This window comes from Doryrhamphus excisus, chromosome 8 (genome assembly GCF_030265055.1).
Source record: "Doryrhamphus excisus isolate RoL2022-K1 chromosome 8, RoL_Dexc_1.0, whole genome shotgun sequence".
Taxonomy (NCBI): domain Eukaryota; kingdom Metazoa; phylum Chordata; class Actinopteri; order Syngnathiformes; family Syngnathidae; genus Doryrhamphus; species Doryrhamphus excisus.
The window spans coordinates 5,469,901-5,484,586 of record NC_080473.1 but is presented as its reverse complement, the minus strand read 5'-3'; the positions used below and the strand labels follow the sequence as shown (position 1 = coordinate 5,484,586).

The 14,686-nt window shown below is 41.1% G+C and overlaps 1 protein-coding gene across 3 annotated transcripts in view; it reads right to left on the bottom strand.

Moving 5' to 3' along the window:
• The window catches only part of clmpb (CXADR like membrane protein b), a 118,464-nt gene that overhangs the window by 78,522 nt on the left and 25,256 nt on the right, over positions 1–14,686 (bottom strand). The window contains exon 1 of one of the 3 annotated variants that reach the window (XM_058079243.1): positions 11,390–11,781. The exons of the other annotated variants lie outside the window; for them this stretch is intronic. Within the exon in view, the coding sequence (XP_057935226.1) occupies positions 11,390–11,423 (34 nt within the window). The 5' untranslated portion in view covers positions 11,424–11,781. Of the gene's footprint in view, positions 1–11,389; positions 11,782–14,686 lie in introns of those variants that run through there. 3 annotated transcript variants of the gene reach the window in all.

Below are 14,686 nucleotides of genomic sequence, written 5' to 3'. Positions count from 1 at the left end.
ACTTCACAACACTGGTGGTTCTAGACCCGACTCGAACTGACAATTCATTAATGGAATTCTCCGAAAACCGACTAAATGATTATCATCCATAACAACCGTTTAGATATTAGTTGAGTTATTGCCGAAACTGCGATTTGCTTGGTAGACCTCAGTGAGTGATAGGACATCCACGGACACCAGGAACCTTTCTGTCAATAGCTGATCATTCCTTACCAGCAGCTAAGCCCTTTTAATTGGTTAGGGGGGCATACATGTCAGAACCCAGCCTGTGGGAATCCTACTTTCCCACTGGGATTATTGATTACTATGTCCGAATATCCGTTTGGATATCAAGGCACACTGCTGTGATACACATCAGCAAGAGACCAATCGCTCAAAGCCAGAGGAGACTGGTAGGGGATCTTCCACTATTAGTCTTGAAGTATTATTACAAAAAAACTGTAGTGTATTTATTGTATTTGAGCACAGCACTTGACTTTTCTGTCATTCAGAATGACATGAATGACATTCAGACAGCATTCAAAGGCGTGGATTGATCGCAGAAGAATAAAAGCGCGCTATACCGCAACAAACAATAGCGACCCAGGCGAGCCTTTTTCCAATTGGAAAGTGGCTGAATGAACTGGAGGAAATGTTCCACGTCGCTCTGTTTAGACGCCTGCTGTTCCTTTCAATTTGAAGCAGTCTATTAGCCCAGCAAGCAGGACACTCCATTAGGTGTTTGGAACCCTGTTTTGCCCCATTGTCTCACTCCATTTCCTCGTTTGTGTGCCACGCTTGCCTAAAGCGTTTGTTGGTTTAATCAGGAGAAGCCCCTCTGCCGTTCAGACATTTATCTTTGCTTTGCTTTTGGTCACCACCGAGCAGCAATGGAAGGACTGGAGGATTGATGGCGGTTGAAAGGAGGTGGATGGCTGCAGTGGTCATTGGTTAGTGTGGTGGAAGATACCATGTTTAGGATGCCTTGCACGCTTGACGGGACTCAATCCGTACAGCTATATATGAACTGTATGTATATTTTATTTGGCAGGGAAACCAATTCATGCAATTGTGAAAATAAAGTCCAGCTTTTACGTTGTGCATTTGGGCATTCGGCTCATATCTGGATATGAATATCTCTCAAGTGTTATCTGCCATCTACAGACTGAATTAGCATTGGCTCTTTGTTGTCACACATTTCATTCGGTGTTATATGTAGTATTTAAGGAAAAACTTGTGTTGGTTTTGTGTTTAGGTGACATACTGCTATTAACACATAATATTACACCTTTTACTCTTTCTTCCATGGTTGCTGTTTTTTGATTTTTTTTTTGGTTTAATTTAATTTCTAGCGTCTGGCCAATAAAAAAACCCACAAATGACCCCTGGGCCGTAGTTTAAACACCTTTGTTGTAAACAGTACATCAAGTGACACATACATTCATTCATTTTCTATACCGCGTATGTCGCGGGCATGCTGGAGCCTATCCCAGCTGTCTGGTACACCCTGGACTGGTAGCCAGCCAATCACAGGGCACATATAGACAAACAACCACCTAACATGCATGTTTATGGAATGTGGGAGGAAACCGGAGTAAACCCACGCATGCACAGGGAGAACATGCAAACTCCACACAGAGATGCCTGAGCAGGGAATCGAACCCGAGTCTCTACTGCTAATGACTTGGCAACGGTGTAGCCATGACACTGATTGCTTATAATACTTTGTATTATGATACTGTAGCTAGAATAAAACAACCACATCAGGAGGTTATTAGAGACACTGGCGAGTATTTGGTTTCATAGACCATGTACCCAATGACTATATGGGACTTGCTGGTTAAGTAAATACAGGTGTGACATGGCATATTTACCATAATCAATCATTTTTATGGACAAATAATCAAGAGTCATTTCTGCAAGTTTATTGCACCATCATCTTTTCTGTCCATGAGCTGCTTTTGATTTACTTGTAATTGCAATGTGCCTCAGCATTCCTGGTGGAAAGGACTTTTCCTTCCCAGATGTGCCAATAAATCACACAAATAGCAGTATTTGTTTCATATACTTTTGCACAAACTGCTGTCCGGGACTGATGTGGTATTCGGAATTTTCCCCTCATTAGCTCAACGTCTCCATGATGTCGCCACATACTGTACTTAGTGCCGCATAGATTTCAGGCTTCCTCCCTGCAATAAAGATTTATCCTTTTAAGCTGTTTATTCTCTAGCGCAGTTGGATTGCACAATTAACTGCACAGAGAATAGATTTAGGGAGATTTATCGTATCTGGTTTCAGCAACAGAGGATGCACAGTACATTAGATGAAAATGCTGAGCGCGCATTACAGGTTTTTATTGAGAAAGTTCTAGGAGTTCTGGGTTTCATGCTATATTTAGTTTGAATTTATAAAGAAATCCTTCTATAGGCATGTTTTGGAACTGGTACTACCTTCGCTGCTAAAGCCAAAGCGTGCAGTCATGCTGTGTGTGGTCCAACACTGAATCTCGTTTACTGCTACAGTATGTCAATATGTGCAACGAAGAACAGCCTGGTGAATCAGGACCCAACAATTCCATGCTCTGCTTCGCAGACCGCATCAGCATTTAGCCAGAACCTTATTCACAATTTGATCTTAGTATTGCTTACCTAAAACTAATCAATAGTCCTTGATTAAAATGGTAATGAAATAAAAGATTTTACTTTCAATCAAAGTGCCTGTGGATGGGCGATGGCCGAGAATCCATAATGTGGTATACATTACAGCCTCTTGTAATAACAATATATCATCTGGCACATGAATTAGAATAAGACCATTTAAAAACAGGTTTAAGGGAAAGAAAGTGTTGAAATAGATATTTCTTGAAAGAAAATTGTAGTACAGTCGTCCCTTGCTACATCGTGGTTCAAACATCGCTCCTTCTCTTTATCAAAAAATATTGAAGGTTACATGTACTATTCCGGTCGCTAGGTGGAAATAATATTACATTGACCTAAATGTGTTTTTAAATGTATTACATTACCTTAAAACTGTAATGACCAACTCAAAAATGTTGTCCTCCGATTCTATGTGGAAGTGGTAAATTTTTGGCTTCTTACTTGTCCTTCTTCCCCACTCACTGTTTGAAAGATTTTCTTAAGGTTATAATAAATACATTGGAGAGGCTTAGCTTGCTATTTTAGCGCCGGCCGTCTCTTGTGTCCCCGCAGTGATCCCGTAGCCTGTATGATGTGATTTTAACTAAGAATTCAATATTAAATCATTTATTTAGAAAGTCATAGACAGGTGGAAAAAATTGTTTGTGAAATGCATGAACATTTGTTTTTCTTTGAAAAAAAAATAAATTTGCAAGTGATCCCAAACTTTTGAGCGGTAGTGTATATACTGTGAGAAAAATGATGGTATAGTTTAATTGTAGTTAGTAGTAGCAGTGATTCATTGAGCCTCATATCTGAGCTGTCGTTACCACAATGACCGCACGAGCATGTATGTCATAAGTTGAAAGGAGATCCTCTACAGGGCCATTTTTAAATATTTATGCCATCTCACAGATGACCTTACATTTTTCTCAAGGAACTAGAGAGCTGTATTTGCATTTGCACCATTGCCTTTTATGGTTATTCCTTATTGCCAATAAATCAGAATTCCTCCCTTTGGAGGGAGTGTCCTGGTCAATAAAGCTTATAGGGAGCTGGGGATCTATATTTCCATAGTACTGCTAACAGGTCACTTGCCGTACGTGATTCACACCTGTACCTACTTTTTACATACAATGCATTTTTCAATGTAGTTTCTTATTGAAAATCGTACTATGAAGATTTTGGTTTATAAATCTCATCTAGTGATGGAGGGAAATTTTGGAAAGATGGAGAATTTGTCTCAGGTTCACATAACAGTAAAATAATGGTCCTTGTCAGAAAGGTAGGGTCCTTTCTCCTGTCAATGGAATGGTTGACAAAATCCATTTCTGCATGGTTCAGTAGCTGGTAGATGTAGAGACAAGGCAAGTGAGTGATTTAAGACATAATTCTCCATGGTCTGACTTTCGAAGGGGCCGTGGTTATGGTCAACCTTCCAGTCTGTGCCACCATAACACACAAAATCACAAATCAGCAACAAAGAGATTATTTTATTTTATTACTATTTTACAAAAACAATGCAAAAACAGGACCAGCCGCAACATTGGTTCATTCATAGTCAAAGCAGGAAGACTCCACCATCACCACCACTTGCTCGCAAATGTAACACTCAAAAGTACGCAATGCGCTTGAGCACCTCATCAGCACAATCCGTGCAGTGCTGAGCTTTATACGAGGAAGGAGACAGATACAAAGTTGCTCATTGGTCTGTGTTCATTGTATGTACAAATAAACCATCTGCACACATGTTAAAGATGATTCAAGAAATCATTGGCCAAAATGTGTCTATAGTTTCCTAGCTCAAATAAGTCACGTGATGTGTGGACGCCCCCTAAATAAATAACTTGTCGCCCGAATGAACATTTTAGAAGTGAAAACTCCGCCAGAGAAAAGCAGCTCCACTCATCGCTCATCTGCGTGGCTGTGCGACCCATTAGACAACTAATAATTAACAAAAATTTGTTAAAATCTGTCTGTAGGATATTTTACTGTTCATTTTTTCTTGAGGATGAGGAGATACGCGACTATACCATCAACAGTTCTCCTATGAGGTGGCGTACGTGGTGACTGACGTGCATTGTGGCCTTTGATGCGCATTTAAAGGCAATGAGAGGCGTTCATTTGATCGGTTAAGATGACACTCGGCTGTGTTAAACCCCGTCATGACACCTCTCCTACCTCTTTGCCACTTGCAACGGTGGGAAGGGACAGAGGCGTGGGCGCGCAACGCTGTGCCAGACTGCGCTGCTCATGAAATTTGCAAAGTGCGCTAGCCACACTCCGTTGGATCACTAAGATATTAAGGACCGGTATTTGCTGATTGACTTTGTGGAAAATGTGATACTCTACTGATGTATAATTCTCTGTCTGAATGTTCTGAACTCCTGTTTTGACCTCGCGTAGATTAAGTTATGGTGTACATACAGTATTTAGACAGCAACAGCACCTCCGCTGGTTGCAACCCAGTAGTGCAGTCACCAGTGCATGAATTGATTCAAGACATGCTGAATCAACAATTTTATTCAGTTATTATAACCATCGTTAATTGATATCCGACTTTAATCATTTGATGTTGTCATAACAACCTCGTCATCCATCAGGCATCATCATCATCATCATCACTGTTTGACTTCCAACCTTCTCAGATCGAGCTAAAGAAAAACAAGTTAAGTTGTTTTGTGTACAGCATTCTAGTGCGGTGATGTCATGTGCTGGCTGCACACATGCGGCTCCTTGAATGTGAACCTGAGTCTCTCCAGAACATCTGTCAAAGATTAGCAGTTCCACGTGAAATAGGCAGTTCCTGTTCTGACGTTTTTCAAAATAAATCTGGCAGTCATTTTCGCAGAGTGAAGGATGGAAAAAAAAAGACTGGCGACTTTATCAGTCAGGGACCCGGCTCCGTTAATGCGTGTTTCTTGTGTTTTACAAGCTGCGAGTGACAAAAGGCCAATACAGATGAGGGTTTATGGTAGCTTGGAGGGGAGAGGGGGAGGGAGGGGGAGCTTAAACACGGCAGCACAAAATTGGAGGAAAATGTCAAAAAACAAGATTGTATACTAAGCCGACAAATTCACTAGGCTCTGACCTTTATTCTTGCTGCAATCAAAAATAAACCCGGCGCGGCCTTCAGCTAGCACGAGTAGAAACCATTTCACTGAACAAAAGGTGCTTTTCTACCTCCAAGCATTCTAATCGTGGCAGCCGGCTGGCGGCGACAGAATGGAGGTTAAGAGAGACCTTCGGACTAAAAGCAGCACAATCAATGAAACATGAAGAACCCCTCAGGTACAAAAAAAAGGACAGCTTGTTCAGGGAAGCGCTCTGGCATTCAAAAAGCCGTGCACGTTGCCGTGGAAGCGCTTGCAAGGCAAATCAGTGTTTGTTAATAATATGGGTCAGCTATTCTGAAGGCGGCTGACCCTCTGCAGTCGTATAGAGCTCTTCAGTCCGGAGCTCTTCCGTAGTGCAGACTGCCTTACCCTTGCCGAGCCCTTCAGATGTGACACAGCAAGTAAAACGATGCTCACATAATGAAGGGATCGGTTTCACACGTGCATGTCATAACACTGACCTTGTAGGTGAAAAAGAAAAGACGTTTAACTACAGTATGTAGTTGGTGCAATGTAATCACAGCTGCTCCTGAGTCTGCACTGCACTGGATGCAAATCCACAGGATATTGATTCCTGGGTTGATTTGCATTGTCCGTTCACTGTGTGTGTGCGTGTGTGTGAGCATGCCGCTGCATCATCAAGTGCAAATTAATTGTGCCTGCCAATTAAAGTGAGAGTGGAAGCTATTTAAGGGTTTACGCTACTGCAACGTGATATGAAGGTTAATTCCATTTCCACTTAGCTTGCCACCTGACTGATGAACGCGTTAAATATCGTGCAGTACAACTCCAGTCAAACATATTGTCGTCATTCGATGAAAATAGTCGTCACTCTACTTTATTGCGACTTTTTGAACCCAATTAGATTCTGAGTCTTCTCCTGCGAGTCCTGTTAAAAGCATGCAGGAACGAACCAATGAACGCCTCCTCCATTCACTGTACTTCAAAAGTGATGGCGATAGATTTAGTTGCAGATACACTATGAATTACGCTGGCTTTAATCATTTCATTAAATTGTTACCGTTTTACCTTTCAAGCTGATTAACAACTACTGTAGATTCTCCAATTAACAAAACGCCTTCATTCAATGAACTGCTGGCTTTCATAAATAGTTGGTGCGTGGGCGACAAAAGCAAATAAGTCGCCGTTGTCTCTTATTACCTCTGGCTTTAATGAACTCCGCGAGATGGCCCAACCTGCATTTGAAGTGGCAGCAGATCATATGCGCTATAAAATGTCGGTTGCACTACTGAGCGGTTGGTATCAAAAGGTATGAGTGTTAGACTTGATGACACGCCGTTTACAACTCATCAGCGGTATCGATGGTGGCTGAGCATTTTGCTCCTTGACGCTGTTACAACATTGGTTCTGTCGCTGCCATGTTTTACATTTCATTTTCTTATGGACTCAAAATCATTATCAAAGTTTAAAACCAAAGTTGTAAGACCTTAGCATATATCACAGTATTTTTGGGAAGTATCACGATAGGACGATGAAAACATGCCATATCCGACACAAGTAAAAAAAAAAAAAAAGAAAAAAAGATCTTCTCCAATTATGTGTGGAAGTGGTAAGTTCTTCCCCACTCTATTTAAAACACTTAAGTTAGAATAAGTTTAAAATAAGTACATGAGCGAGGCTAACTCGTTAGTTTGGTAGCTTGCTATGCTAGTGGTGGCCGTCTCTTATGTCCCTGCAGCGATCTCGTGGCCTAAACAAAGAATATTAGGAGTGTAAAGGTGACTTGTTAAAATGTGATGGAGTGGTTAGTGTGCAGGCCACAAAGCTAGGAGGCCACCCTCGGCCATCTCTGTGTGGAGTTTGCATGTTCTCCCGTGCATGCGTGGGTTTTCTCCGGGTACTCCGGTTTCCTCCCACATTCCAAAAACATGCTAGGTTAATTGGCGACTCCAAATTGTCCATAGGTATAAATGTGAGTGTGAATGGTTGTTTGTCTATATGTGCGCTGTGATTGGCTGGCCACCAGTCCACAGTGTACCCCGCCTCTCACCTGAAGACAGCTGGGATAGGCTCCAGCATACCCACGACCCTCGTGAGGATAAAGCGGTAGAAAATGAATTAATATTGAATACTACTTTGCAGGAATTTTCTTATTGCGATAATCAAGGGGCAACTGTAATATCGATTCATCATAAAGTGCCTATTAAAAACGTTACATATACCGCATACAAGTCTGTACTTGTACAAAACACACAGTAATGGTTGTGATAGTGTTACTTTTCTGGTGTTACTACTAAAACTGTCAAATACCTGCCAAATTCCTCACCTAACGCCAATAGCAAGTATTTTTAAAGAAACAGCACACAGGAAGTGCCACAGTACGCTGTGCTAAAATTAGGGAAATGAAAGTGATGTGAAAATGGAACAGTAAAGATAACTAGTAACTAGACGTCAAAATGCCACGTGGTTTTGTCGGAATGTCAGACGTGTGTGTGTGTGTGTGTGGGAGTGTGATTCATGCGCAAAGACATCAAGATGTCACTTCATAACCTCTGGCTCAGGAGGCTCCTGTCATCTTCACATTTCTGATATTGTCGGCCTAGCCCCGCAGACACGCTAAATATAGAATGGGGACAGAATTTTCCTGTTTTGTCGCCACTGCTCTGCTCATTTACATCCAACACAAGCTGCGTGCCCCGCCACCGCCATCGCCTCCAAGATCCATGCATGCAGACAAGAGCTTCTTATCGTCTTTTAATTCCAGGGCATCCTCGTGATTGCCTACATTGCATCTTCTCGAAAGAGTGACACGCGTCAGACTTGTGCATTCGTTCTATTTACACGACTGTCAGTGACTTCCAGTGTGTTATTACGTCTGGGAAAGTCACCCCCTCATTCACAATGTGCCGGTTGTAGGACAGATGGCAACTCCATCGTCAGCACGCTTTACCTGAGCCGAGTCGAGCCCTGCAGCGGGCAGAGTGGCTTTATTTGACCTTGTTTCTCACTTTGCATTAGCAGAATTACACAAGGAGTGCTATGAAGCCTGCTGTGGCAATTAATTTTCAACGCTTATCTATAATGCAACCAGTGGAAATTACATCGACAACAGATATTAAATTAAGGACATTTCACGACTTGCAAGGCTGAAGCTAAATAGAAAACAGAAGAGCTCCAATTAATAGATATTGATTCTTTTGTAATAAAACTTCCTCTGTTTGAGTTGCCCCTTCGCTGATCTTTAACAGGATTCAATGCTGGTTATAATTTCAGGAAAATACCCTTTGAATCGCGAAAAACAACTGCCTAAAAGCTCATTCGAAGGCAGCACATATAACAGCCCACTAAAATTCTACAGTTGCGGAAAGAAATGCAAGTTATGAGGAAAATCTTTCGAAAAATGTTGCAATATAAGGTTGTTATATTTGTCCAAACAAACTGTACCTTTAGTTGTACCAGGCATTAAAATGAAAAGAAACTGAAGAAGCACCGTAGTCATGGTGACAGGTGAGTGAATGTCAAAATGGAACATTAGGACTTCATTTTATTACAACTTGGTTCTATCAAACTGTAAAGCATTTTTTTTCAAATATTTTTCCTCGTAATATTCCAACTTAAACTTATTGACTCAATACATGTTGTAAATAACGACTTATTCCTGCTAACTTACCGACTCATTCTCGGAAAAGGCATAGTTTTTCTCATAGCATTATGACTATTAGAGCTCTCAACACATGTAATAACAACCCTATAGTCACATTTAGCCAATATTGGAGACAAAATGAGAGCTTTGTATTTGTGTTTAAGTTAATTTAGCCATTTTTAGGTTTGATGCTTAATGCTTAATTTAGGCAAAAATAAATAAATATACATTTGCTTAAATATGCACATTTTTGACTACCACAAATATGTGTATTGCACCAAAAACAGTATGATTTAACATATTTTTAAAAACTGTGGGATCACTGTGACTTTATTCTCCTAGCTTTATGACTACATTCTTATAAATTACATATTTTTTTCCTTGTAATATTTCCTCTATTTTCTTATGAAATTCACATCAAATCAGGACTTTCCTTCCATATTAATTGCATTTAAGAAATATACAAAATTAGCAGTTCATTCTTGTAATATTTAAATTTTATTCTCATAGTTTGTTTTTGTTGCTTTTCAGTGTGGTCATAAATAAAGCTGCCAAAATTAATAAATGGAGCGATGAGTGATTATCCAATTAATCAGCAATAATTTTGGTATCCCATTAATATTTCTTTAATGTAAACATTGTGAGAAGCCTTTCAAATGTGAACATTCCCTTAGTCATTTCGTGAAAGCAAATCTTTGTTTTAGTAAAAACAAGACATTCACATCAGATTTGTCTATTTTTTTTTCCGGAAATATCACGGACCAAACCACTAACCGATTACCAGATGAATTAATTAACACCTGATGAATTAATTATCAACATGTTTGAGATACATTGAATAAGATAAGTTTCCTGATACCCCTTCATACAAAAACGATATTTTTCCAATATCATTGTAAAGGATAGCGTGTTCATTTCGATAGAATTCAGGAATAGAAACAGGCTGATGAGGCAAACCAAGAGAAGAAGTGCCTGTATGCAAAGTCGACTGCCGAGTCAGCGCCTTAAATGAAAGTAAAATTACCAGTGACAGTCTTCACCGGACACATTCGGGACATCTACCGAAGGAACAATTACATTATCATCAATTAAATCAAGCCACAATAGGCAGGATACATGACTTGTTCCCAAGAACAATAAATACTGTATTGTAGCTCCCTTCAGGTTTAAAAAAAAAAAAAAAGGTTTCAACATTTTAAAAGACAAATGCCTGCAGTCTTTTCATTCCTCTCCAACGTGCCATACCACAAACAAGCGAGTGTCCCACACACTCCAACACGTCTGTTGGAATCCCACCAGACAAAACAAGCCTGCAGAACTTTTCTGCCCCGACGTTCTTACGAAAACCTCTGGGGATTCCAGGCGTTTTTTGTTTTTTTTTCTACACACATATAGACAATGACACATCATATTGCATAGTTGTAATCGCACTATAACTCCCAAATTGGGAATCAGCAGTGGGAGCTATGAGACGTCTGACTGGAAGAGGAGTCTCACTAGGTTACACAGTCACTGTGGAATTAAAGAGTCCTTAATTGAGTACAAAACCCAGATGCTATTAGCTGTAAAGATAACACTTAGGGGCATAATGCAGCGATACAGATAAAATACGGCATTACAATAATACAATAATAGTGCTGCATTTGTGCCAAAAACTAAGGTTAGGTTAGAATTATACACGTTCAACTCCATAAACAAAGCATGTAGACTCTAACCATGACCGTCATCATAACAATAGCACATTTGCAAGGGAGGGGTCATGCCAACTTTTCTCCACAATTTCGCTACCTTTTCAGGTCTCCTACGGTGAGGAATACATCATCTTGCATGCCTATTATGCAGAAATAGTGCAAATTTTCATAGATATACTTACAGAAGAATAGACGGCACACAACAAAAGAAAATAATTATTTATATTTACAGTGACATCATTCCGAATCAAGGCTGTGTTGTCAAGGACTAATTATACACAGAAATACCTGATAATGGATTTATGGTGTACACGAATGCGTCCTAATGAAAAGAAATAACACATGCAAGGTGAAGGCACTTACCCAGGAACAAATAACCAAATGTTGCAGCAGACATCGCGACTGGAAATCCCACATACAAAAAAAAAGAGGAGGTGGAAACAACAATGCGCTTCGTCACATTCAGACGCGAATGGCGAATTGCGAGAGAGGGAATGTGAGAAAAAGAGCAGAAAAGGACAAAAGGGACATCATGTGTCTTCGCCAGCCTTCACCGTCATCGTTCTCAAGGAAGGGAGGACACTCACACTCACACACGCACACGCACACACACTCACACACACACTTGGCCTCGGATCAAAGTTGTCCCCTTCCTCCAACACCTTCCACACACACACGCTATGAAAAACAGCGTGGAGGTTGTGGCGTGGGACGTGTCGTGTCCGGCTCCTCACATGAGGTTCCCCTCCTTTGGATCCTCCGCTGCACAAAATGCCAGAGAGGAGGAGGAGGGGAGGAGGAAGGAGGAGGGCGAATAGGTGCATGATGATGCTGAAGGATGGAGACCTCTAGAGTCTGAACTTCTCTTACACACTATTGGGTGTGTGTGTTTTTAATAGAATGTACTTTACTACAACATAAGACGTGCTCAGTTATAATTAAAGCTGCTATTAGGTATTGATTTACATACATAATTTGATTGTTATAATTAGTTTCAGCCACATTTCATGCAAAACTATAATGTGAGTTGTGCTCAAAATGCTCTTTGGGTGACATGCTAGCATACATGGAACACATATCTGAGGTTTTATCATTATTAGGCAAATGGTCAATGACTTACGGGTAATTAGTAGCCCATCTGCTTGCCCTGCTTCTTGCCTGGGGCAAAACCCTTGTCCCAAAAATGGGAGTTACGTTGCGCATTGCCAGCAATGAGCTAAAAGCCCAACTTCCGGCACAGCTCGTAAAACAGACCTGTTGTGCTTTTTCCACTTTTCTGACCCACAAATGTAGTTGAAATATTGTATTCTTGTGTTAAACAATGCCAAAGTTTCAGATAATTAGCTTTACACATTTGGAAGTGAGCTATGAAAGAAGTTTGGGATGACGAGTGATATGCTCTCTACCCTCCCCCAAGCTTCGTTTCTCATTTTACGGTGTTAGTAATGTTTCCTAGGAAGTGTATATTCGGGTAAAAAAGAAACATCAGGCAAAAGTGGTTGGAGTTCCTGATTCCCTAGCATTCATTCATTCTCTACCGCTTATCCTCACAAGGTTTGCGGGCAGTGCTGGAGCCTATCCCAGCTGTCTTGGGGCGAGAGGCGGGGTTCACCCTGGACTGGTGGTCAGTCAATCACAGGGCACATATAGACAAACAACCATTCACGCTCACACCTATGGACAATTTGGAGTCGCTAAATAACCTAGCATGTTTTTGGAATGTGGGAGGAAACCGGAGTACCCGGAAAAAACCCACGCATGCACGGGGAGAACATGCAAACTCCACACAAAGATGGCAGAGGAATTGAACTCTGGTTTCCTAGCTGTGAGGCCTGCGCGCTAACCACTTATAGGCTGTGCAGCCCGATTCTCTACCAGCAAAATACATTTATTTGAATCTATCAACGACATTTCACACTGGACTGTTTTGTGAACATGGGCCGTTGTGCAGCTGGACTTGCCGATAAGTTGAAGCCCGATGCCTCTCCAACGTTACTTGGTGGTGTGGAAGAGCCCAAAGAGGAAGCAGTAAGTAACAATTTATCGGTGTCCTAATTGTGTTTATTTTGTGTAAGTCATGGAACAATAACAACTGTTTGTGTAGCATTACAGGAAGCGGGGTGCAAATTACAAGCTTACAGAGTCTGGAGTTGCTAATAGCCATTTCCCACCATAAGCGGTGGGTTTTTTAGAACACTTGTAGTCCTAACGCTAAATGCTAAAGCTACCTGTGCTTGGGAATGTGCCCAACCACAGTGGAGTGGGCGTGCCTGAAGGCAGGCCGTAGGTAGAATAAATGAAAACAGGCCGTTTTTGCAAGAAGCACGAAATCCCAAGAAATGCAACTGGAATTGGTGCAGATTCTGGAAGATCTAGCAAGCTTTCTGTGCGGATTATTTTTATTATTGCTCGATAGGAGACCTGCTGGCATCTTACACTTACTTTGAATCTTAGTTTGGCTTGATGGTGGTACAGTCATCCTTCATTTATCGCTGTTAATTGATGTTTCCATATTTTTTTATCACTTTGTAAATACTATCTTTACCATTATTAGAGCCCTGTAGATATGAAACAACAGCCCTATAGAACCCTATTAACACCCCTCTACATTACTATTCTTTGTTTACACCTCATTGCTCAACTGTTTTGCAAGGACAATGCAGCCAAAAATGACCACTTCCACACTGAATGTGGGAATATCACCGATGCCTCATGGCCAGAACACTGCAGCCAATATCTGCTGAAGAAATGCTCAGTATAAAGACAGGACACCGTCTCACTGGTGTAGCACATGTTGTGTTGCCCTTTCAATAGACACAAGAAAATAAAATCCACAATTTGGGTCACCAAACATATTTCATTTCATTTTTTTTTTCACAAAATCAAAAATTAACTACATAGCTTTTAAAAATGTATGAACGTTTGCTGCTTTAAGATAAATGATTCTCTATGGCCTACTTGCAGAAGATGTTTGTCCAAATTAGCTTAATTCTATAACAACACGACCAGTGCTGGTATATTGACTGATGCTGCTTTGTTTATGGTCATGAGCTCTGGGACAGCTCTGGGATTGCGGGCATAAATTAGTTTTGTCTGTTGGGTGGCTGGAATTTACCTTAGTGGCTCGGGAATCTGGTCAATATGTCTCCTGGGTGCCTCCCTGTGGAGGTAGGAGGCTTCGGGAAAACCTGGGGGAGGTTGGAGAGACCGTGTCTCTCAACTGGAATGGGAACGCATTAGCATCTGTCACAGGGACCTGGATGAAATAGCTGAGGAGAGGGACGCCTGGGCTTCCCTCAGACAAGCAGAAGATGATGTATGGCTGAATGGATTATCTCCAAATAATGCATTAACCAATCACAGCAGAGGAAGGTGGGACTTAAACAGAAGCCTAAGTCACAGCTGGGGAGTAATACATGATGACTGAGTGAATGGAACAGATGCCAGGTGGCTTTGCTGTGCACCATAACATTAAGTAAAGGTCACTCCCCGACACCTCAAGAGCTGCACTGATCAGTGGGGTTGAAAACCTGGGTCAGAGGGCTGTGCTTGCAGGACGATCACAATTATTTTATTTTATTTTATTTTTTACACAGTTTTTTTTTATGCAGCTTTTGGTTTAGATCTCAGTACGCCGTGCAGCTCGTAAGTGCATACACT